General features: G+C 41.1%; 1 protein-coding gene across 1 annotated transcript; it reads right to left on the reverse strand.

Annotated features, from left to right (window-relative positions):
- Window positions 1–19,398: 19,398 nt before the first annotated feature.
- On the reverse strand, window positions 19,399–20,223 carry olig2 (oligodendrocyte lineage transcription factor 2; the record flags this gene model as incomplete). The annotated part of the gene is made up of 1 exon (XM_083997476.1): window positions 19,399–20,223. One exon carries the CDS (start codon window positions 20,221–20,223, stop codon window positions 19,399–19,401), a length of 825 nt encoding a protein of 274 aa, XP_083853602.1.
- Between the last annotated feature and the right edge of the window lie 4,961 nt (window positions 20,224–25,184).

A 25,184-nucleotide genomic window follows, 5' to 3' on the forward strand; every position in this document is an offset into this window, starting at 1 on the left:
ACACAGACCTGGCCAGTGTGAGGAATGAGGCCGAGAGCCAGATCATTCAGAAAGTAACAGAAGACAGGCGGGTGTGGGTGGGTCTCTTCAGAGAACCATGGACGTGGTCTGACGGGACTTACTCCTCGTTTAGATACTGGAGACCTAGTGAAACAGTTTATATTGAACCGGGGACAAACAAGTGTGCTGCTGTGTTGAAGACTGGTAAATGGGGACCAAAGCCATGTGGTGAAGTTCATCCATTCATCTGTAACGGTGAGCATTAAGATTCTCCCCACTCTGTTCTGGTGAAAGCTCATAATCTGACTTGGACTTAGGGTTCTTTCACGTAAACGCTGCCTGTTTAGGTCCAGGGTCACTGTGAACACAACTGTTGCTCAACTATTGCACACCGAAAACACAGCACCTAGACCAGCCTGAAGAGGTGGTCAAACTATGGCGCGATCCGTTTGTTGTGTGAAAGCTGCTGCAGTCTGGTCCGCACCAACTGCCTGGTGTATACAACAAGTTTGTGCTAAAAAGGCTCCCGTAGATTTTTCCCTCAGCCATGCTTCATTCTCAAAATCTATTATTTGCAGAGAGTGGTAAATACATATGATATAAAATGAATTATAAAACGGAAAGGTGAAATCCGGCGATCTGTTTGGTTGTTAACTGTGATATAATGAGCATATACCACAGCTACTATTCTAAAGCCTTATCACAGCATAGGCTATGACTCCGCGTCAATCGCTCTGACTGGTATGAAAGGAGGTTTGTTGTCATGTATCCATGACAACGTACTGTTGCAGTCGCTAGCAAACAGTGTTGCCAACTTGGCGACTTTGTCGCTAAATCTGGCGACTTTCCAACCTCTCTTGGTGACTTTTTTTGTCAAAAGCGACTAGCGACAAATCTAGCGACTTTTTCCCGTGATATTACAAACGTTTCTGGACCTGAAATCACGTTATCACAGCTGTTTTCAACGAGCAGCAGCCTACACACAGTAGTGTCACGGAGCTGCCTCCGCTGCATTCAGAGACGCACTGCTCCACGCCACAGACATAAAGAGCGCCGCTGGCCGCTGCCGCCGACAACCGCCAACCCCCCCCGAGATAATGACGTCATTTAGCGACTTTTAGCGACTTTTACAACAGCCAATAGCGACTTTGCTTACTGAGGAGTTGGCAACACTGCTAGCAAACGACTGTCGGTGTTTTTATGACACTGTTGCAGTCGCTAGCAAACGACTGTCTGTGTTTTTATGACGTTAAAAAATAGACTAAAGTAGTTGAATTGACATGTTTAAGGTTAACTTTTAACAAAAGGTGTAACAATGGTAGCGTGGATTGATCACCTGAAAAAAAGCTGAAGAAAAGACGACATGCAGAGCTAACGCCCGGAGAGGTGGGACTATTCTTTTCACAGTGGGGCTATTTTATTGGATAATATGTATTTCTGGTTGAATAAAAACTACATAAATTGATTGCTTATTCCTCTTTCACATTGGCATTATTGTTAACCGTTTTATAAAAGCAATATATCATTTCAGTCTGTGATATACACTCATTATACCACGGCCAAGGGGCGTTCTTCGGCCCGACGCGAAGCAGAGGCACCTTAGCCTGTCGTGATATAGGCCTATTGCTTAAATGACCAGCGCTACAAATAATCTGCATACTTGTGTACTGCGTTACATGTGTCTCCATTGTTTAAGTTTAGCGTTACTTCTCAGAGTTTCATTTTTACAATCAGGACTCATGTAAACATGACGTACCAAGCGTCTCTTTCTGGTCAGTGGTCATGGAAACAACTTGCTCTGCCAGTGGTGGCCGTTTGGACCTGAGTGAAAAAAACAATGTGTGAATGCGGACCATACGAGCTGAAAAATGAAACAATGTATGATTTCCGCTTTTTTCCCCCCTGGTCCGCAGCAGTATGTGTGAAAGCACCCTTAAATTTGAATATCACATTACCAGTGTTTATTTTCCCTATAGAAATATTCTGAAATAGGTAACTGAATACTTAACGTCCTACTGTGCATTGGCCTGTCATAATGAATATGATGAAGCTTTTCTCACCATCAGGTCCCGTTAAGGTGAAGATCATTAAATTGAGGATCAGAGCACAAGACTCAGTGATGGAGCAGAACAACCCTGCAGTGGAAGAGGACCTCTTAGAACAAGTGAGTCCCAGTAACAAGAGCATGGCACAATGTCAAGAAGAAGAAATTTGATAGAGGTAGAACAACTCAGGCTCAGATTTAATGCCATTTCCACTACAAGTCTAGCAGGTAGTGAAACAAAATGTTGTTTCGTGCAGACTCAAGGTGCATTTCAAAGGATTAAAAGGGGATTTAAAAGTATAGCTGTGCTGCAAAGTGACAGTTCATTCAAACAATACAAAGATGAGACATGGCTTGGTTAAACTAAGAGCAATGAGAGGTAGTTTATCAAGGTGCAATTGTTGCAAAGTGCAGGTACTCAGTTCGATAAAAGAAGTGTCAGACGTGTGTGTCTGTGTGTGAGATGTGTATGCAACAGTTAAGTTTTAATGATCTTATTGAGGACTCTGACAGCTTGGGGGGAAAAGCTGTTACAGAACCTTTGCAGAACTTTTTAACCATGCCAGAAAACAACTGGTGCTGGTGCTGGTTGTCTTTGGAGAAATATTTAACATTTTCTTTTGTTCTTTTTGTTTTCTCTGTTCCTCAGATCAGGCAGCAGCTGGGGGGCGCGATTGGGACTGAGAATTTCAGGTTGAGGTGGAATAAGTATCCTGATGGAAGAGTCTTTGTCAAGGAACAGAGGGATGAACAGATGACAGACGAGTCGGAGGAAGATAACTGAAACTCACAGCAAATAGTGTCTGTGTGTAAAAGAGAAGTTGTCTAAACTATATATGCTACCTTAGTTTTCCTTGTTGCTAAAGAGTTCATCACGGCCATTTACCGTCACCTCCGTACCACCGTACATCATGTATCAGTCATGTTAAAGTTATATTGATCATTTTTGGTTTATGACTATCCACATATTAGTCGTGTTTGTAAATTTTCCTCTGTGCTGTTTTGTTTGTTACTGCAGTTGTTTCTCATTAATGTCTTTCTTTCCTTGTTATCGGTATATTATTCACATATAACTTAAGTGTCATGTAATATTAACCCTTTATAGGGCACTCATTGAAATACTTTGAAATTCAAAATTCCAACCTTAGATTGTTATTCTAGGACATAACAAGACTTAATTACAATTTTGACATTTTTCTAAATTTTTCATTTTCATGTAGAAATTGAAGGTCAACGAAGTGACCATTTTTGGTTCCTTGCCCGTTTGTGGTAAAGAAAAATTCCAATAAGTGTATGTATAGAAAATATAAGAAAAACACATAAAGTGCAAAAATTATTAAGTTTTAGAACATGTATGGCTTATAAATTGCAATTATTATAATATTATTGTAATAATAATAATATATATGTATATAGGCATTTGTATATATAATATGTATATCGTATTTTATACGATTATAAAGTCACTCATATTCACTATTTATAGCTTCAAAATGTCTTGAAATTAGTTAAAATTCTCTCTGAATTACTGAATGGCTACATAAAAACCTTAGACAACATTAATTAATCTAAAGAATTTTACACAACTGCTTATAAGTCATAAACTGAGAAAAATCACCCATATTCACTATTTATAGCTTCAAAATGTCTAAAATTATCTCTAAATCACTGTTAAGTTATATAAAAACATTAGGCAACATTAAAACACAATTTCCTAAGTTTTATTGCCTTATTTGTGAGGGAAATGCACTTATATGGTTTGTTACCTGAATAGGGCATATGTCCAAAAACGGACACTTCAGTGTTTACCATAAACGGGCGTATGATCAAATATGGTCACTGCATTTTTCATGGTGTATTTTCACTCATTTCACTAACATCTCCACAAACAATACTTATGTCATGACTTAGCACAACTAATCAACTGTAAAATGTGTGAGTGTCATCAACTTAGCTTGATTAGTTGTGATGTATCGATCTAATTACTACCGCGAGCCGAGCCGACTGAGCGTCTTTTTCCGCGGTCGAAAAAAAGAGAAAGTTAGCGGCATTCCTGGTCTCTGCTGATTGGTCAAAGGCTATGATGACGTATACCGTAATGTAGCCTGGTCTTTGCTGATTGGCTTGGTGAAGACCACATGTTTCTTGCTCTTACTGACGGGGAGCACTGGGCGGAAATATAACATGTGCGGAAGTGTCCAAAAACAGTCACTTGCCCGGTAAAGGGTTAAGGGAGTTCTTTTATTATGATGTTTTGTCTAGCCAATTATTTTTATTATGGTAAATATAATCTCGTTGTAGTTATTGTGTCAGTTTGATTTTTTTCAAAGTAACTTTAACATTTCTACATAAATAAAGTTTTACTTCTGTATTGACACTGGTATAATAACATTGGATATATTGCACCTTTGTTTTGAGTTTCCTTCAGTGTATTTTCATGAACAGTGAGCTTTGAAGTACTGAAATATGCAGATAAAATGGATATTAATGGATATTAGTTTAAAACAAGCCACATCACAAGGGATCACTTACTTTTTTTTGGTGAATGTTTCCCAAACAGACCTACTACTGTATGTTGATGTTGGCCTGTTTGCAGATATCTTAGCAGAATTATCTGGAATATATGCAAATATATTACATTTCTAATATTTTCAATATTTGAATGTCAAAAAAACAAACTTTAAAGATTAGGTTGACAACAGAGATCAAACATGAACTTTGCATGAAAATGTTGCCTCAGCTTTCGGAATTTTCCTGGGAGCGCTATCGAGCCATTTAGCCCTGCCCACATGCAAGTCCCAAAATTTTCACAAGGGTCTGAGTGTCAAGGGACGCGTTAGGCCCTGTAGTAAAACCTTTTGTGGCTCTAAAGGGAGCTTTCGAAAGATGTGATTAAAGACAATATCCAGCCGCATTTTTGGTAAAGTAGGATCTAATGTTTCTAGAGTTCAGTCCATAGTAGAGATCATAACTCTTCTTCAAATGTTCATCAGATGGATGCGCAGCATTGAAAGGGACATATTATGGAAATATGACTTTTTGAAGGCTCTTTAACATGGGTGTTTTGCTCGCTTTCCGGACCCTGAAATGTGAGAATTGACAAAAAAATCTGTAATTTTCAGGCTCGCAACATTTAAATCCATGCGTTTTATGAGCTGTTCCCTCAGTTGATGTAATTAGTTTTCAAATTTTTTATAATACCGACCCTACCTTTTGTTGTTTAAAAACTGCAATTAAAAAAACATCCAGACTCTACCTTTAAAGAGCAGAATAGACATTTCCTCGCTGGGAGACGGCACAAAACAATCTCCACTAGCTCATTAATTGAATACAAATTGGCATAATTACATACCCCACCTCACTTGATATAAAGAGACAGGTTCACAAATGAAGTCAAGCCACGGGCTGGCCGCTGCTGGTCGCCGCACAATCTTGACTTAATGGAGTCAATTTACATCAGGTGTCTGATTGAGCTCCTTTGTGTCGTCACTTTTATGGCGCGTCCATGTGTTTTTTTTTTTTTTTTTGGGGGGGGGGGGGTTTGCATAAACTGGGAGGATTGATCATGTTTGTTAATGTCTGAAAGAGGCGATCTAATTCCTTAAATTGGGACAATTACACTGCTTCTTATCTGCCTCCTCATCTTAGACACTGACTGTTATTTAAATCAAACCCCAAACATTGTTCTGACCACTGTTTAACACGATAATTAAGAGGTAGTTATGGCAACGATACTGATGCTTCCTGCGCGATTTTGTATTCTTTAGTAGCTATTTTAATGTTGTTTTAAATGTGGATGATGGATTAGATAGATAGATAGATAGATAGATAGATAGATAGATAGATAGATAGATAGATAGATAGATAGATAGATAGATAGATAGATAGATAGATAGATAGATAGATAGATAGATTGTTTTATTTCGTATGAATGACATACATACATACATATGTACATACGAAACGGATAGGTAAGAAGCCAAAGGCTTATGAGATAGATAGATAGATAGATAGATAGATAGATAGATAGATAGATAGATAGATAGATAGATAGATAGATAGATAGATAGATAGATAGAGCCATATTATCATTGCACAAGGTACAATGAAATTGAGGGTGCTCCCACAGATAAAAGAAGACAATGTAAATGTAAAAAGTGCAAGATAAAAAAAAGAGATTTTTAAATAGAGACATAAGAAACAAAAAGTATATACAACAGAAAATAATTATCAAAATCTGTACATTTCAAAGGTGCAGTGCGGTTAAGGTGCTTTGAGGTGGGAGGAGGTAGACTGTGTTGTTCTTCAGAGCTGTTTTGGTTAATGGACATTAAGAAGCCAAAAACAACTTCAGGGAAACCCACTGCATGATCAAGGATTTCTGCCTGCAACAATCACAAAAAAAACTGTCAGGCTGCAGCATTCACATCACATCACATGCCTTCAAAATGCTGTGAGGATTGTTAAACGGTTTTCATGACAGAGTGCTAACCAGAGCGTTAATGCACCTGCTATGGGCTTTACATCACCAAACCGCCTTCTGTTTACAATGTGCAAAAGAGACGCTAATGAGAAATTAACAGTTGCCAGTGACTGATTTTGTCCATGTGTCCCTGCGGGCAAACAGGTGCAGCAGCAGCAGCAGCAACAATGGAAAATATAACAGAGCAGAGACTTTTCAGAGGGAAAAGGCTGCTCTGCATCAAAGCAGGGACGGAGGACACACTCGTCTATTCGCCCTAACTCCTGCTCTGTGAGGCCTGACCAAAGACATGAGAAGATTACAAGCTGTTAATAAGGTGGAACCGATCGGCTGAAGGTCTGCTTTTGTCCTTCCCAGCATGCTTTGTGAGCGCTGGCCTGGGATAGTCAGCATTTGGTGCTGATCATAGTGTGGCAGTGGATAATGAAGGTGGTGGGAGGGGGTGTAAGGTTTTAGCCCTCGGGCCCTTTGTGAAAGAGAGCCTAAACGCTCCGCTCTCAATAGCTGCACACGCTCAGTTGGTCACGGTTGTTTAAATACAGATGGACGTTTGCCACATTCATATTTCATGTTGCTAACTGCTCCTCTGACACTTCCTGTCGTTTTGAGTTGTTTTTTTTTTTGCTTATTTATAACGCCTGACAAGTGTCGTTTTCACATTAAAAGCCTGAAATTCCTACAATATCTCAAAACGTTGCAAAGTTTCACATTAGATTGGTTTGCAAAAGTCAAACTGAAGTACTCTAACGTTTCATTGTGTTCATTTATAAGTAGCCCAAACAAAACCCAACTCTGCGATCACCTTTTGTTATAGCAGATGTTCAGCTGTGAAACAATGCCACTGGGGATTTGCAGGGTGGCTGTTAATAGGAAAATGTTAGTTAACCCGCACCCCCCCTCCTCCTACAAAGTACCCTTAAAACCCCCCGATCCTATTTAACTGTGACAATGATGGATTCACAGACTCTAAACTTCCACACAGGAATCCTTATCCAAAGTCAAACACAGAGCGTCTTCTTCTCACCCATGTGATCGAGGCCGGGGGCCTAAATGTTGTTGGGGGGCGGGTTGAGATGTTTCTTTTTGGGTTTTATTAGCGGTACAAGGCCAAGGGTGGGATTTCAGGGGTTATCCTCCTCTGTATGGAGGGCGGTGCAGCCACACCAAAGTCACTGTTAAAAGTGAAAGCTGATAGACGTATGATGGATGAGGATACACGTCCCAGAAACGAGCCTCGTTGTGCTGAAGCTGATTAGTGAGTGAAAGGGAAACAGACACATTGAAACGTTGACGTTCATCTTTGTGATGTAAGGGTGGAAACTCGAGAGTCTCTGTTTAGATGTTTACAAACTCTCATTCTCATTTTCAGAGGAGAAATCACTTATTTGCCAGGAATGGACTTCTTTTTTCAACTTGCTGGCTGGGCTTTTCAAAATAAAACACTGAGGCCTTTGCAAAAACACAGAACACACATTAAATCAAATGATCAGACGTGTTTTAAACAAACCTCCGATCAGACAACTGGAGTAAAGGGATAGTTCAACATTTTGGCAAATTGGCCCATTGCCATAATCCTATTTGCTATAGTCATAGCAGTAGGTTGGTTACCTTTAATTGTCGGTGCAAGCTATTTTTAGAACAGCAGGGCAGAGCCGCAAGCTGCTCAGAGCTACGCTACACTACGGAGGTTCATGGGATTTCTTGGTTTCCCTCATCAAACTCATCAAATACACAATCGAGAATCTCCAGAACGCTCTCGTGGACAAGTTGTGACCTGCACATTCACCACGCTATGACATAATAACAGAACGTTACGAGACAGAGTTGTTTTGGAGGCAAATGCAGAGACTGCTTGATGAAAAACTGTCCCGACAGGAACGTGCATCAGCTGTTTTGCATGAATTTACCTCGAAAACGGCTCTGTCTCGTAACGTTCCATTGTTATCTCATAGCGTGGTGAATGTGCAGGTCGCAACTTGTCTACGAGAGCGTTTTGGAGTTGTTGGATTGTGTATTTGATGAGTTTGATGAGGGAAAACAAGAAATCCCATGAGCCTCCGTAGCGTAGCTCTGAGCAGCTCGCAGCTCTGCTCCGCCGTTCTAAAAACAGCTTGCACAGACAAATAAAGGTAACGAACCTACTGCTAAAACTACAGGGATTATGGCAATGGGACCATTTGCCAAAATGTTGAACTATCCCTTTAATGAGTGTGAAACTGTGAGAGTCTTGTTCCCCTATGAAAACGGCGGTGTCATTAAATCCATCCTCACTGGTGTGGACATGGCCTGGTGGAGATGTCCCCCCCCTCCCCGGACAGAGAAGCCTCCCTTTGGACATGTTAGTGTTCATCCAGCAGGCAGAGGGGATGACAAGGGGCCGAACCAGGACACGCTGCAGGGATCACATCTCCCAGCTGACTGGGTGGGGGGGGGGGCGGGGGGCACTGAGGGAGATCCACCAGGAAGAGCTGGAGGATCCTGCTGAGTGTCCTGGTGCTCCGAGTGATCCTGTTCGCTGCACCATGAACGGACCAACCTGCTTTCTTCCCCCTGATCAACTACAGTACAACCACTTTCTGTCTCTTTGCACCCACTTTTTGCTTTAAAGGGATAGTTTAACATTTTGGCAAATTGGCCAATTGCCATAATCCCTATAGTCTTAGCAGTAGGTTTGTTACCTTTACTTGTCGGTGCAAGCTATTTTTAGAACGGCGGAGCAGAGCCGCGAGCTGCTCAGAGCTACGCTACGGAGGCTCATGGGATTTCTCTGTTTCCATCATCAAACTCATCAAATACACAATCCTCCAAAACGCTCTGGTGGACAAGACCCCACGTTATGAGATAATAATTGAACATTACGAGACAAAAACTGCCCCCGACGGGAACGCACATCACCGGTTTTGCATGATTTACCTCTTACCATTGTGTATTTGATGAGTTTGATGAGGGAAACCAAGAAATCCCATTAGCCTCCGTTGCGTAGCTCTGAGCAGCTCGCGGCTCTGCTCCGCCGTTCTAAAAACAGCTTGCACCGACAATTAAAGGTAACAAACCTTCTGCTATGACTATAGGGATTATGGCAATGGGCCAATTTGCCAAAATGTTGAACTATCCCTTTAAATTCCCTTTTACTTTTTTTCTTTAAATCAAGAAATCTACCCTAAAACTCAGCCTGACATATTTGATACCACTTTGGTTATGACGTTTTTTTTTGCAGGACATGAGTTTGCAGCTGAAGCCAGTGGTGCTGCTGAGAGTTTTTAAAGTTGCCGTCATCTGAATGTGATTTAAAAACAAAAACTTTTCTTCCTCTCAGGCCACCACGAGTCATTTTGCATTTTACCACACTGGTCTGGTTTGATAGAGATGGTGCCACTCTGAGCTGGCAGATGGATGCAGTGGATGTAAGATGATTCTTTCAGGCGTTGATGGACACATCTGTCAGCCTGCACCCTTTATCACACACACACAAACACACACACACATACACACAGTTACCTCCCCTCCCCCTTGAGCCCAGAGCCCAGAAATCTCTCCTTCTCTGCCTTGCAGCCTCCTCCTCCTCCTCCTCGTCCTCGTCTCACTCACCTCCCACTGTGCTCCGGCTCCTCACAGCACATTAAAATCCTCACTAAGACCTGAGAGATCAGGCTGAAGCAGCCACCACTCTCCCTCTCTATTCAACTCCCACTCTCACCAAACTGAAGCAGGTTTATCACAGATGTTGCCCAAACCCACGCCCGGGCCTCCCACTGAGGACTGTTGACTATTAGCGAGAGTGAGACTGTGTTAACCAACGGGCCGCAGCACAGCACACGCAGGACTGAAACTTATATTTATGCACGTTATTAGCTGCACATCATCAGACCACGCGGCCATTGTGAGCACGGTGCTAATTTGATTCATGAAACAGCAGACCCCGGGGAAGCAACAACTCAGAGAGGGGACATATGCTGCAGCGCAACATGATAGCAGGCTTCAGTGACTTGACAAATTGTGGTTGTAGTTTTTAAAACGTCACCATCTCGGGGTGGCGCGGCGCCTGTAGAGAAACAATCAATCACACTGATCTGGTTAGACCTCAAACCAAAGACGGATTGTTTTGTGGCTACAACAGAGAGTGTGCTGCAAAAACTAGTTCATCTACAACTTGTTTTTATTTCAGTTTCTGCCCTAAAATCCTCAAAACTCCTTTAAACTTGGCTCAGATGGAAACTGTGGTGTCTTTAGTCTTATGTGTTCCTGTAATGAACATATATAGATCAAATGGAAAAGTCCACAAGTCCACAGTTTTCCATCATGTTTTCAGCTGTTTCAGATTTGATTATAGTTATTTTAATTACTACAACGTCTTGTTGCACTGGTTCACAGACAAAATGCATTCAGCTTTTCATCTCAACAAACCAGCTCCTAAAATTCACATAATGATGGTAGATTAAATAAATTAATAATATTATATTGTATTTTTCAAAATGTATTATGCAGGTATAGGCATACAGGTATAATGTTTATCTTGGTTGCTATCTCAGTTTAATGTGTTGCACAGAAATGTTTTGCATGAAAATGTTCAAAAACATAATAAAGAAACATAGTTAGGTCGTCTTCTTATACTTTTCTCCTCCCAGCTGATTGAGCTGAATGTGTTTGATTAGAGTGTTTAAGAATAAGAATACAAGTCTCATGTTAGATCAGATCGATCCATCCATTCGCCTTTTTGTAAAACATCTCATAAAGGCCTCAGCATAGATTCTCACCCTTTTTTTGCCGACAGCAGAATTCCCAGTGTGTGTGTGTGTGTGTGTGTGTGTGCATGTTCCTCCCTGAATCCTGTCAGGTTGAGTCTCTTTGTCCAGGCGTCCCAGCTGCCTGCAGCAGTCAGCGCTGGCAGGGCCACTGCCAGGGGACAGACATGAGCGTGACATGGTCAACAAACCATATGGGACGCCATTCACAGGGTATGTGGTGGTGCCGTAACATGTGCACACATAGACACACACACACACACACACACACACACACTGGTACAGACCTTCATCAGCATGTGAATTTATCTCAAAATTACGTTAAAAAAAAAACATCAACTACTTTAACTTCATTTCTATTCCTTCACATTTACGTAGTTCCAAACAAAAGTGTTTACATTGAGGTTTATGGATTATCCTGAGTAACCACAGCATCGTTTCTGCTGCTGCATTATCCAAATATTGGTTTTTAAGCAGAACGAGCCAAACTAAGATTAGTATTGCAGAGGAAGGAAGGTATCATAAAACTTGGACAGAGGACACCAAATTGCAGTGTAGTTAAAACACTGCAGGGCTGAAGGTACTTATATGCAACCAAGGACATAAGACGACCCATAGGTGATTGTTGAATGTGTCTCTTATAAACCATGGTCCTAATACCAAAAAGCCTCCGCTCTCTAAATTCCCACTGGATTCTGCACAAACTGTTGTCATAAAGTTGTCAAAGAGATGATCAAACATAATATTTACTTAAATCAAAATGAAGGAGTTTTGTCCAAACCGTGGAAACAAGCCCAGAGTAAAAGCTACAAATGAATGCGTGGATGGGATTGTGTCTGCTCTCGCTTCAACAGACATGATGAGAACTTTATTTTCTGACTTAAGTGGATGCTTGTGTATTTCTCAGACTGGGGGGCAGGTGCACGCACCATGGTATACGTGTATGTATAGGAGGCCCTCTCATCCTGGAGTCAACATGCTGTCCACCCAGCAGACAACCGGTCCCCACTGGTCCCCTCTGGCCCCCCAGCACACCCCTCTGATACCTCTGTGTTTCTGCATTGGTTGATCTATGTCCCAGTCCTGCGCTCCTCAGATGCACTTTGATGTTTAATCCCATCCTGACTGTGTCCTCCTTCAGTCCGCCGAGCCGCTCGGCCAGTCATGAATATCCAAAGGTCTGCTTACTTGACAGGATTATCCCTCCTTTCAAAGCCACTGGGGACAATTCTTCAGCCACAAAAAAACACACTCAATGGATCTTCTGCTCTCTCGCTTTGTTTCTCTGGCTTTCCTTTACTCTCTCTCTCTCTCATTCCCTTCTGTCTTTGTCCCATTGGGCTTTTACTAAACACATTGATCCACCCGATCGAGTAGTTCATCTGCTGCTCTTCATAGATTATTAGGCACACACACACTCTCTCTCTCTCACACACACATCACTCAGGAGTGTGGTTTAAGTATTTAACTTTCGTTTACATTAAACCCCTGATATATTTTTAAATGCTGCCAGATTTCAGCACCTGGAAGCCGGTGCACACATCTCACTTCTCAGACTACAATGAATTCAAATGAATTCAGAAAACTGCAGTATTTATGAAATGCAGCCACACTGAGGCCGTGCGTCTCCAGCTTGCAGCCCAACTGCAAACACATAACTGACCTGTTACCAGTAACTATTCCTTCATTAACGTTATACCAAAAACAGCTCAAATCTCTCTGCAGCTCATCCAGGATGTTGCTGCTGCTCATTTTGTCTTTAACTTCCCCAACTTTCTCTGGTTCTCCGGCATTGATCAAAAAGGAAGTCCTCTCTTTAACAAAGAGACAAAAAGAGACAAAATATATTAAATAAACATATAAAAGTTTGAATTTTGTAGCCTTTACGTTCTTCGTTTGATCACCAACCCATTTGGCCATAAGCTCTAAGAAAAGTTGTAGGCTATACAGTATCAGCAATAATACAATCCACTAACTGATCTACTAATATCATACAAAGCTATAAATATATATTATACTGGCATTCAATGACCTTTGATTTTGGCTGACACATTACCAAAAATGTTTGCTATTCTGAGACTTAAGACGTTGTACTGACAAATCATCCACATCACAGTGATAATTTGTAGAGGTGTACAGGAATGTCTCCATGCCACAACACAATGTTGAAATGTCAACAGAAACATTAATTTGTCTTTTGTATCGTAAATTGTAAGTTGTACACTGAATCTGTTTTAATTATTAATGAACCAAACAGATTTGTAACAAAAATCTCCTCTAGCTTAATTACCTCCCATTTTGCTCACATGGTATTAAAGTAGTATTTGTGCCACTGCCAAACTATTATGACATTTCACACTGCAATCACAATTTTGATAGTATGTGAATGCAATTTATACTGTAGGCCAAGAACTGGTGATTACTACAACATTCCCCATAGTGTGGATGGGGTTTAAAGAATTTATATTGAGCAGCTCACAGTGACACCAAAAACTTATAATCAAATAAGTCTTAGGAAAAGAAAAAAGTAGCTAAATCTTTTGCTAAGAAGACGCCACTTGTTGCCAGTACAGTCAGTGTTTCTCTGTGTGTTCGGGTACATCACAGTGTCTAATGTTGGTACAGAGGGGGCAGATGAGCTGTGTTGAAGTAAACACCAGTCCCATGGGAAAGAGTGACCTGTGAGGTCTCATATTCACCTTAGAGCTCCATCTATTCCCTTGTAAGTGTTAAATCCTGCCTTTGTCTATGACAGCTCCTCTGTTTGTTTATCTTCTCTCCCTTATTCCTCCTTTGCTCCATCATAGACTATGTTTCTCTTTCTGTTATTCCGCCACCTTTGATGCATCCCACCAATCTTTAATCCTTTCAGCTAACACAACATGATGCGCAGAGCTGAAAGGGTGTACATCTGTGCTGTGTTTTCAGGAAGGTTTAAACCCAGTTACAACTGTGTAAGACTGATGCTCCCCTTCTGTCCAAAGTTATGAATATTTAAACTGTCACAGAACCAACCTCCGACTCGCAGCATCAATGGCTAAGTCAGCCTGCCACCAACAGTGGATGAGAAGCTGTTTATTCAAATCCAGTCACAGTGATGTGAAGCCCAGCTGCTATTGGCTAAATCATCCCAGGCACTGCAGAGCTGAAAAGATGCTGCTCAGTCAGTTTCTCTTTTAACTTCAGCACCGTGTTTATCTGAGAAAAACTTTCTCATGAGTGTCACGTGCCATGGTATCAACATGTCATCAATAGCCTACTCACTCACTCACTTCATTTTCCTAATAATGTTGCCAACAAGAGCATAAATACACATCTGCACTATGTTTAAAAAAAAAAAAAAAAAAAAACGAATTGATTATCCATGGTTAAAATGAACATTTCCACCCTTGTTAATAAGATCTTTTCCAGCACTTTTGATAAAATACTAGCCGGGCAATAGGTCTATTGGTTATCCGTGCTATTCAGTTTCTCAACCTTGTCCTTAATGACAGGCACTAATAGAGCAGAGGTCATAAGATTACACTTATAATTTATCAAAATCTACTAGCATCATCTTTCTAACCAGAATGGCCTTGTTGAGCCTACCTGTTGGAGACATGTTGCACTCTTCTTTCATTCCTCCATTGTTTATCTTCCTGTAGTCCGTTTGCGTCCACAGCTCTCACAGACGACGAAAGGTTTCTTCATAAAAGTATTCCGAGTTATGATATTCGCCGTTAACAGATTTATCTGTTATTTATCAATCCACAACGGTTTCCTCTTTCCTACTGCGCGGGCCTCTGCAGGTGTGTTCGTTTTTGTCCGCTTCCTGGCTAAAAGATGGCGTCCTAGGTAAAAAACGTAAAACGTAATGACGCGTTCAAATCCATCGGAATTTTTTGTATAACAAAGATGGCGTCTCAGCGGGACTTTTCTTTGCCCAGAAAATGTGGAGGGTATGGAAGGAGCTGAGAGGCTGCATGGAGGCCAAGCTGAAGGTACAATCCGTAATCAATCAATGTGTTTTCTATTATTTCTTATTATAGAGGTTAAGCAAATTCAGCCCAGTTTTAAGTTTAAAGAGGTTTACCAGCGGAAAAACTAACTTTCAGCTAACAAATGACACCTCATTAACTCTTTTTTTTTTTAAATGTTAAGGCTGCATTTGTTTACACAAGTAACTAGACCACCATGGCTGTCTTACAGCGTTTGCTGATGTTGTATTTATTATACAAGTTTTGAGTTAGTGGGCTATTGTTGTTGGTGTCACAGTTTTCTGAATTTGCAGCATGTTTGTGTTTTTGCAGTTGTTTTCTTATGCTGCAGCATGTTGAGCTCTTGGGCCATGCACAGTAAATTGCCAACTACCACATTGTTGCCCCAAATACTGTATGTTTAGGAGGGAAAAGTTATTGCTGCCGGTGTCCACTGACAATGTTTTGTTTTGTTTTTTAGGCCTATATCCAACCCAGAGCTTTAAAAGTGTCAGAGTGCATGAATTATAGATAAAAAGCACACAAAGTTGAGGAGTTTGAAAGAGACTGGACTTTATATTTCATCTGTGGTTAGAGCGTATCATCATTTTACAGTTTGGAAAAATAGTTTTTTATTTTACATTAAGTTTCTTAATAACTTTGGAGAAAAATACATGTTCGTCTGTGAAGTAAAGGTCAGAGACTGAAGCATTGAAGCTGCTCTGGAGGCTTACAGTGAAATAACACTTTGATATGATGATATTTGTTTGTTGTGTAGCCTACTTGTTGTCTCTGTTCCAGCGAAGCTTGGAATTCGCCGTTGCTGCACATGTGGTTGATTAAGAAGAGATGATTATTGAAATTTACACTGAAGAGAGGGAACCGTGGGGAAGAGGGAGGTCTAATTATTTTTGCAATACGATACAATGTGATCCATGTTAACTGCATTTTGCACTGACAAATGGTGCTCGGGCGGCTCTGGGGAAAAGATACCTGAGGTAAAGCAGATGTTCTAAGACAAATAATCCTACAACTTCTCCCTTTATGTGCCATCAAACTGGTTTGTTAATTCTCAAAGCAGCTGTTTGCAGAAATCAGAGGTGAAGGTGAGGGGAAACTGCAGATGGAGCAGAACTTAACTATGAGGCTTTTTAAGTGATTTACTGGGTTTCAGATTATTTTGTGCATGTTAATCCTCACACTGCATCACATTTTCAATCTGTTTATTGCCTGTTTTTAAATCTGTTTTGCAGGTTACAGTTACATTTTTCCCAAGAATGCTTTCAACATCCAGAACGGAAATGACAGAAATCAGACTTGTTGCATCTGCTGAGAAAACTGAGGTATGTGCCTTCAAAAGCGGGTGATAGTTTTAAACAGCTGAAAACTGTCTCGTATCTTATTCTTTTGCCAGAAATATCACATCATAACAAACACAGTCAATATTTGAACACTGAACTGCAAGAATAACAACAAAATATAACACTTACGTTAGTTGAAAGACATGTTGAGCCCACACAAACAACTTGCCATGTGATATTCAGTACATCACGACCATGAGTGTGATTTTGCTTTTGTGCAACAGTTCTACTCATTAACATCCAAAAACACAATTTACAAATATCCACAAAATATGAAAATTAAACGTTTGATTCATAGGATCATTGTTTCAAGACCAAATGCAAAAGAGCAAAGCTAAAACGTGCTTTTTCTCACAACCTCAGTCGTATCCAGTCGTTTACTTTTTGAATAACATTAAAGGTTGTGGCTGTATTTACAGGCTGATGATGTGGCTAAGAGATCAAACATGTTGTCTTCTTCTTCTTACTGCCTCCTCTCATAAACTAACCTGACACACAATGGGTCAAATTTTCAGTTGAAAAAAAAAAAAAAAACAGCTGAAAACGTCTGTCCTTTTGTCCTAAATGTGGATCCCTCTGATTCTGCAGAGAGATATAGTGATGTGATGGAAACCTGGAGGCTAATGAATCTTTAACAGTCACATCAAGGATGGGTTTAAGAGTAAAAGTATGTCAGGGTTTTATCTTCAATTTTTCTAACATGGCTGATGTTTTCTTGTCTTCTTCCTCACCTGTACTCAGACTGTATCTCTGCTGTGTTGCACCAGGTGACCTCTTCCTCTTTGAAACGTCCTACAAAAACGCTGGAGGACTCTGAATAATTCAATTCCAGTAATGAGACGAATAAACAAATGCGTGCATGAATATTCAGAGATTTAGTTCATATCGTTCCAGCTTCAAAAGCCTTTGGAAAACATTGCAACAGCATGCACAATCTGCTATGCAGCTGCTGCCTTTTCCTAAAGTGTACCGGCCTTTACTTGTCATTACTGGCTGCTTTTCTGCATGTGGCACAACTTTTGAGCGTATACGCATCGTCCTTTGGCGGCTGGTTTTACATGTCGATTTTCTACAAAATGTTGATGGTGATTCCAGATGCAGTTTTCAGTGGACAGTGCCCTTTTCTTATACAGGTTAAAAAATAAAAAATAGATGTCTTCAGTATCTGGTATCGATCAGTCTTTTTTGGACATACAGGCGTCTATAAAAACCTATCTTTTTTCGACAGCATTCTGTTGAACTGTGTATGTGTGTGTGCATGTGTGGTTGTGTGGGTGTGTGCGCATGTGTGAGTTTAAGTGTGTATGTCATACATATGATTGTTTACTTGCACTTGCACGATTGATTTCTAATTGATTTTTTATGACAGTTTTTTCTGTAACTATGTAGTTGTGAAGCACATTGAGTCTGCCTTGTGCTTGAAATGCACTTTATAAATAAAGTTGAATTGAATATAAGATTCAGCTCATTTCCAACCAAATGAAGTATCTGAGAATCATCCAGCAAAAGAGAGAAGCGCTCGACACAAAGACCAATATGTCATAAAGTATTCAAATTTAATAAAATGTGTTAATTTTAGCAATTTAACTTAAATAAAATACCCATTTGTGACCAAATTGATGAAAAAAAGAAGAAGTAGAAGTATTATCAGATGCTCATCATGAGTTTTTAGCATAAAATGATTTTGGGGCTATAATTTTAAAAGTCCAAAGACAAAAATGCCTTATTTTTTTCTTGCTAGTTGAATTCTGAATCCACTCTGCAGTCTTTTTATAACGGCACAGATAAAATCTGAGAAATTCTCTTCATGTGTCAAAATTATAATAATGATGATAAAAAACTTTTTTCTGTTATAGCCTATTTCTTTTTTATTTAAGCTTAAAATACAGTTATTTCTCATGATGTTATTAACGTTGTTTATTTATTTAGGCTATTTTATGTATAAAACACAGTTTTTGATGTGTAGGCCTGATGGTGTTTATCTGTTTGCCTGTTAATCATTAATGTCATCAATCATTATAAACATTGAAAAAGAAAGACATCATCAAACTTTTCACTTTTTTCAATTAATCGTCTTTATTTTACATTTCAAACCCCCCAACATCATCATCAGAGATTCATCTGAAATTCCCGCCCGAAATAAGTAAATAAATATCATTTTCTTTTTGTTTGTTTTTTTTATTAAAAAAATAAAGAAGTGGTCATTGTGGATGTGTCTGTGTGTGAGTGTGAGTGTGTCGGGCAGTGACTGACTGACAGCCCTGATGGGCAGAAAATAGAGAGAGATGCGCTGTATTATTAGACGGACAGAATAAAGCAGGTGCAACATGTGAGGGCTGGGGGAGTCGTCCCACACATTAACAAGACTCTAATATATAATATCTCAGACTATTTAAACAGAATAATCCATCTACATATTTACACTCTATATTTGTGGTTTGATTCAAGTTGAGACCTTTTTCCTCTCTGCAGGCCCACAGAACAGAAAATCAGCTCAGTCAATCTGATCTTTAAATAAATGTGGCATCACATGTTTCCAGTAAAGAGGGTGGACTTCGTTGTGCTTTAGGAAACACCTGTTACAGCTGAGGTTAATTTACCATCAAACACTAAGTTAGTTGCAAACCCCCCACCCCCCCAACCCCCCAATGTCCCGGTGAGGAAAAATCAATGCATTTGTCTTTTTTTTTCTTTTTTTAACTGGTTCCGTGAACGCAACGGATTCAGCAACAGAGATAAATTAAAAGCGTAACAATGTAGGAAGAGAGTCTGTGACAACCCCAGAAAAAGTTCGTGTCCGCGGAGTCTGGAGTCACTTGGAGTCGCTGGTCAGCCGCGGCATGGCGACGCTGCTCATGCTGGACACATGCGGAGGCGGGACTTGGCACATGCTGCACGGACACGGCATCCCGGTGCCAACGCCCCAGTGCTGGAAGCTGCTGCCCAGCACCGGCCCTGCGCCGGGGGTGGGGGCTTTGAGGAGTCCGTGGTGGTGGGGTCTGACCGAGGTGACGGCGGAGATGCCTGGCGCGGACAGAGAGGCGGTGGAGACGGCCGGCGGGAGCAGCGGGTGGTGCACCGCCGCGTGAGGGGCGTGGGAGGCCGCGGGGTGTCCCGGCACCGGCCCCGCGTGTGTCATAGTCCCACAGGCTGACGGGTGGAAGCCGCCGTGGTGTCCGCTGCTGCCGTAGATCTCGCTGACCAGGCGCTTCATCTCCTCCAGCGAGTTGCTCAGCATCAGGATGTAGTTTCTCGCCAGCAGCAGGGTGGCGATTTTGGAGAGTTTGCGCACCGACGGTCCGTGCGCGTAGGGCATGACCTCCCGCAGCCCGTCCATGGCCACGTTGAGGTCGTGCATCCTTTTCCTCTCGCGGCTGTTGATCTTGAGGCGGATGGTTTGCAGCTCGTTCTCTGACAGCAGTTTGCCGCTTTTCTTGGCCGCTATGCGCAGGGCGATTTCTTCCTCCTCGGCGGCGGAGAGGCCGCGCAGACCGACCAGGTCTGACGGAGAGTCGCTCTGCGTGGAGGACACGGCGCCGGAGAAGCCGTGCACCGACTTCTTGAGGGTGGAGATGAAGATGTCGTCCACCTCGGGGGAGGACGGTCTGCTCGACACGCGGCTCGTATCAGAGTCCATGGTTCTGGTCCAGTAGGCTGCAGAGCTCTGAGGACGCACAGAGAGAAAGTTAGAAGTGAACTCATTATAGAGACCGTGCACTTTATTCTAGTGACTGTAATTGTATCAATTGAAAGGGCTACAGATCAATTCTGATTACATTTAAAAACAGCTTGACAATTATGACCAATTTTCTTTTAAAATCTTTCTATTGACATTGGATCATCCGATAATCGATCGGAGATCAGTTATCAGTGAGTCCCCTATACATTTCTTTCCCACACTGTCTCTCCTCTTTCCCCAGTAATAAATAGGCTACATTCTGGTGAAAATGCCACTAATTACTTAAGTATTAAATCACTTACCGAGTGTTTCCAAGCGCGACGGTGAGAAAACCTAAATGTCAAATCCACTTGTTACTCCAAACCGCATGTGTGACAGCCCATTTGGCACGGCTGCGTGTGACCGCAGGGTTTTATAGCGGGGCTGAGGCGCACAGAGGCCGCCTCACCGGGACAACGCAGTGTCTGTCCCGGCTGCCACCCTGCGACCAATCAGCTCTGCGCAGGGTGAGGGAGGGGAGGGGGAGAGGAGGATGAGGAGGGGTGACGGAGGGTCCTCCAGCCTGATGTAATTACCAGCACACAGCATCACTATTAAGTGAAATCAGACACACTTCCTCCTACATATGGCTCCTTCTTGTGAAAATGTTCGGCCCGTACGCGTGGATTGATTTTATTATAATAACACAGATTTTGCCACATTTTGCTTATCAGAAGTTGATTAATTTGTTTGTATTATTAAGGATCGGGAATCAATCATAGGCAAAAAAATAAATAAATAAGATCTCATTTAATGATCTGCATGAATTTGAATTATTATTTTATTGTGCCAAAATAAAAAATTACTTGAAAATGAATAGTCTATCGAAGGTTTATATTTAATAATGAATAATAGTTCATGAATCGGATCATAATTTTTAAAGCAAGTTCGTTCCTCGTCTCGTTTTTTATTTTTAGTCAATAACCCTGTGGAGCATGAAATCACGTCGCGCGCTCTAATGAACGGTAATAACGGGTCGAAGCCTCGTGAGCAGCGCAATATGTTTCCGGCTTTGCGGATTTTGGAGTAAATATGGTGTTTTCCGTTTCTACCCGCTGTCGGCCAGCAGCTGCCGTTTAAAGTGCATCTTCGACGTTAATTAATGAAGTGTGCAAAATTGTTTTTAACGGTTATGATCCGTAACATTTCAATTAGTCTGCAGAGAGCGCGCGATGTGCTCGTGCGGCCTGCTGCTGCTGCTGCTGCTGGAGGAGCTCGCGGGGCCTCCGGCTTGACATAAGGGCCCAGAGCGGTGATGTGCTCCCGGACTAAGTGAAGCTGACAGCAGCTTTGTCCACAAACATGACGAACTGTGGTGCGCGCTCAGACGCAATCAGCGCTAATTGCCTCTACAAGTTTATCTGTTTTCATAAGGACCGAGGAGGGGAGAGGCTCCTCTCTCTCTCTCTCTCTCTCTCTCTCTCCTCTCTGCTCTCTTCTGCATCTAGTTAGGCTATGGAGAGAGAAATAAAAAAAATGAAACTCTAATTAGGGAAGTTCAATCTGAACTGTTTTAAAGGAGGATTTTTAATTTCATACAATAATTTAATCCAATCAAAAATGATCAGTTTTGATTCGATTTTCAGATATATTTATTTAAAAAGAGAAAAAACTGACAGGTGCCAGTGAAGCAGAGGAAGAACAATGTATTAAATTTGAAAAAAAAATTAAATACAAGATAACATTCACATTGTGTTAAAAGCAAAAAAATATATATATATTTTTTTATCTTGAAATGTTTATTTATTTTCATTTATCTAGTTGCTGTGTTTGTAAGTTAGTTCTCTTAGGATGCTGAGTTAAGACTGTGCTGTTGCCATGGTTACCTGTATTTTAGTAGGATGGATGGGGTTGATTTGGCCACTTGCAGGGTGGCAGGGGTGATGTCTATGCATTCAACGGTCACCTGGTAGCAGCCAATCAGAAACCGATCATTTCTCCCTCCGTCGCCGTAACCGTGAGTCAAGTGTCACGTCCTCATCCGACCGGTAACCATGTGACAAAATCAAGTTCACACACACACACACACACACACACACACACACACACACACACACACACACACACACACACACACACACACACACACACACACACCTCCTCGCCTCCTCCTGGTTATTATATTATTTGCTTGTTTTGTTTTTTTACATCCGTTGCGTGCACGTGGTTATTTACTCCCGTTAAATAAGATTATGTTAATGAAGGCGGTTAAAGTGGCTTTTTAAATCAGGAGGTTTTGTATCTGTGCCATCATTTGCTTCATTAGACATTCCCACAGTGTCACCGTGGACTCACAATGAGACACAGACACAGACCTTCCTCCTCAGCATTTACACCACCATCATCATCATCATCATCATTAATAGCCTATACAGTAAATTGATCCTATCTATCACTGGATTAAAGCTCTTTGATCAGACTGTTTCAGAAATCTCAGCCCATAGACTCAGTCACTTATTTAACTTATATATTTTCTTATGTCTATAAGAATAGAAATAATCAGTTGTCAGTTTTAAAGGCTTAAATTAACAAATTAGCTCAAAATAGATTATCAGTGATGACCGCTATATGGAACTTTTGTGCTGGAGGCCGATATCATCACCTATAGCCTATACTATAGCTCACTTTGGCATCCCAACCCAAGTTTAACCGACTAATAATCAACCTCTGATGAAGATAATTGACTGTTATAATTGTTCCTCATAGTAACTCTGTTTTGGATCATTGGATCATAAAAATTATCATCATCATCATCATTATCATCATCATAACCTTTATTTAAACTCAGAGATATATTGAGGACTAACCTTATTTACAATATAGCCAAGATGAAACATAATACATATAAGGACAGAAGACAAAACATTTGAAACATACGTAAGCATAACAGAATACCGGAAGTTAAAGGTGACAAGGATAAATTGAAACATAAGTGTAGTTAAAAGCAGGAGCAGTTGGAGATGAAATAAGATGTAGTTATGGTTTTAAATTGTCCTATTGATAAAAGTGAAGTAAGTTTCAGATGGTTGTAGGTGCACAGTAAGAGAAACTGGTCTTTCCAAGTTCAGTGTTAACAGAGGGAACCTGCAGTGTGAGCCAAAAATAAAAACAAGGAGTGAATCATCAATCATCAAATATCCACAAACAAGTAATTTCTGATATTTCAGCTTCAAAATTCAAACTAACGTACAAATGCAATCCTGTAAGTTTCCATTTCCACAGCTGTATTTCCGATAGCTAAATTATTACGAGGTTTTTAAAGTAAGGAAAATATAGAACAAAGGAGCAAAGTATCTGAACTTTGTTTGTGTTAGAAGCTCATTGGTGATATCTATGTGATAGACATCTTATGGTTTGTGTTTGTTTTATATGATTTCAGGTTTCCCATGCAGCAGGGTTCGAACCTGTGTGAAGTCTGCAGACACGGCAACAAGAGCGTGAGTGACGTCCGTCCATCACTGATGTTGGTGCTCCAGTTGATCCCAGAGGTGTTGGACAGACTTGAGGTCAGAGCCCCCCCCCCCTCCCACTCACCCCTCCCTCACCAGACAGGGACACAGTAACACTTGTATGTGCGGTGTAGTATTAACATTTCAATTGACTGGAACTGGAAGAGGTCAAAACCAGAACTGTGGAAAAAATGGCCCGAAACCAAACGTACACACAAGTGTATGGACATTTCCTATTTTCAGACCCTCTCTCTTTCTCTCTCTCCCTCTTTCTCTTGCTCTGTCCACCAGTCTGGGTGGCGGTGGGCCCGGTGCCGTGGTGAATACCAATAGTGAGGAGGAGCATATGTGAGCCATACTTAATCCTGCTAATCTGCCTCCAAAATAAAAAAGAAAAGGAACAAAAAAAAAAAAAAGAAGCAGAAAAGAGAGGAGGGTGGAAAAACACGAGAGAAGTTTTCTCTTTCTGTCTGGGGAGCTGACTGGCCTCGGCCAAATGAACTGAAAGACATGAATAACGTCCTGGCTCTCCCCCTCCATCCTTTTCTCTGAGAAATCTTGGAACGAAATGAAGCAAAATTCTCGCTTTTGTTGTTAAATCTGTGGCGAGGAACGTGAGATGCAGGCCGCCACTGCTGTTACTGTGTTAGTGTGTGTGTGTGTGTGTGTGTGTGTGTGTCAGTTAGGTTCACATGTAGCTCTCCTGCACTTGAGATTTACCCAGCGTTTAACAGCAACGGTCGTGAGTTTCCATCCTGTCATTCTCGGGTCATCAGAGCGACAGATCTGAATGAGTCTAATGATCCTTAGAAGAAAACACTCACATGAAGGAAAACAGTGTGCTTCTCTAAAAATATATAGGCTATTTGTTTAGATTTGTAGGTGAGAAACTGTTTGTGTGGTTGTGTATGACGCCTCTGGTTTCAAATTAGAGAGGACAACTATCCAAACAAGTAAAGGAGAACAAATGTAATCCCATAAAATCTCATTTAGAAAAGCAGTCTCCATATTAGGCAACCACAAATCATGTGATAGATATGGCAGATAGAGAACTCATCCAAAAGATAATGTTTTGTTAATTGTCTTCAACCTGTGAATAAAAGAGCACAGAAACATCTAAGCTCAGTGACATGTTTGATTTTGAGTCAAATGTGCTGCAGCCTGTGTGAGCTGAGGATTTACCTATAGGCTTCTCTGCTCCGACTGAGACAACAGAACTGTGGACAGTTAATTTCCGCATGTCCAATGTCGCAGTAAATTATCAGAGATTCATCACAGAGAACTGGGAAGCTGCTGGAGAGACCGCCATTTCTCTACTGTCCCATGCATGAACATGTGTGAACGGTCCCTTAGTGCAGAGATGCATTGAGTCACAGCATGCTAACATATTCACCATGATAATACTAACATGCTGATGCAGCATCTTAGCGT

The sequence above is a fragment of the Trachurus trachurus genome (assembly GCF_905171665.1).
Source record: "Trachurus trachurus genome assembly, chromosome: 21".
In the NCBI taxonomy this organism is placed as follows: Eukaryota; Metazoa; Chordata; class Actinopteri; order Carangiformes; family Carangidae; genus Trachurus; species Trachurus trachurus.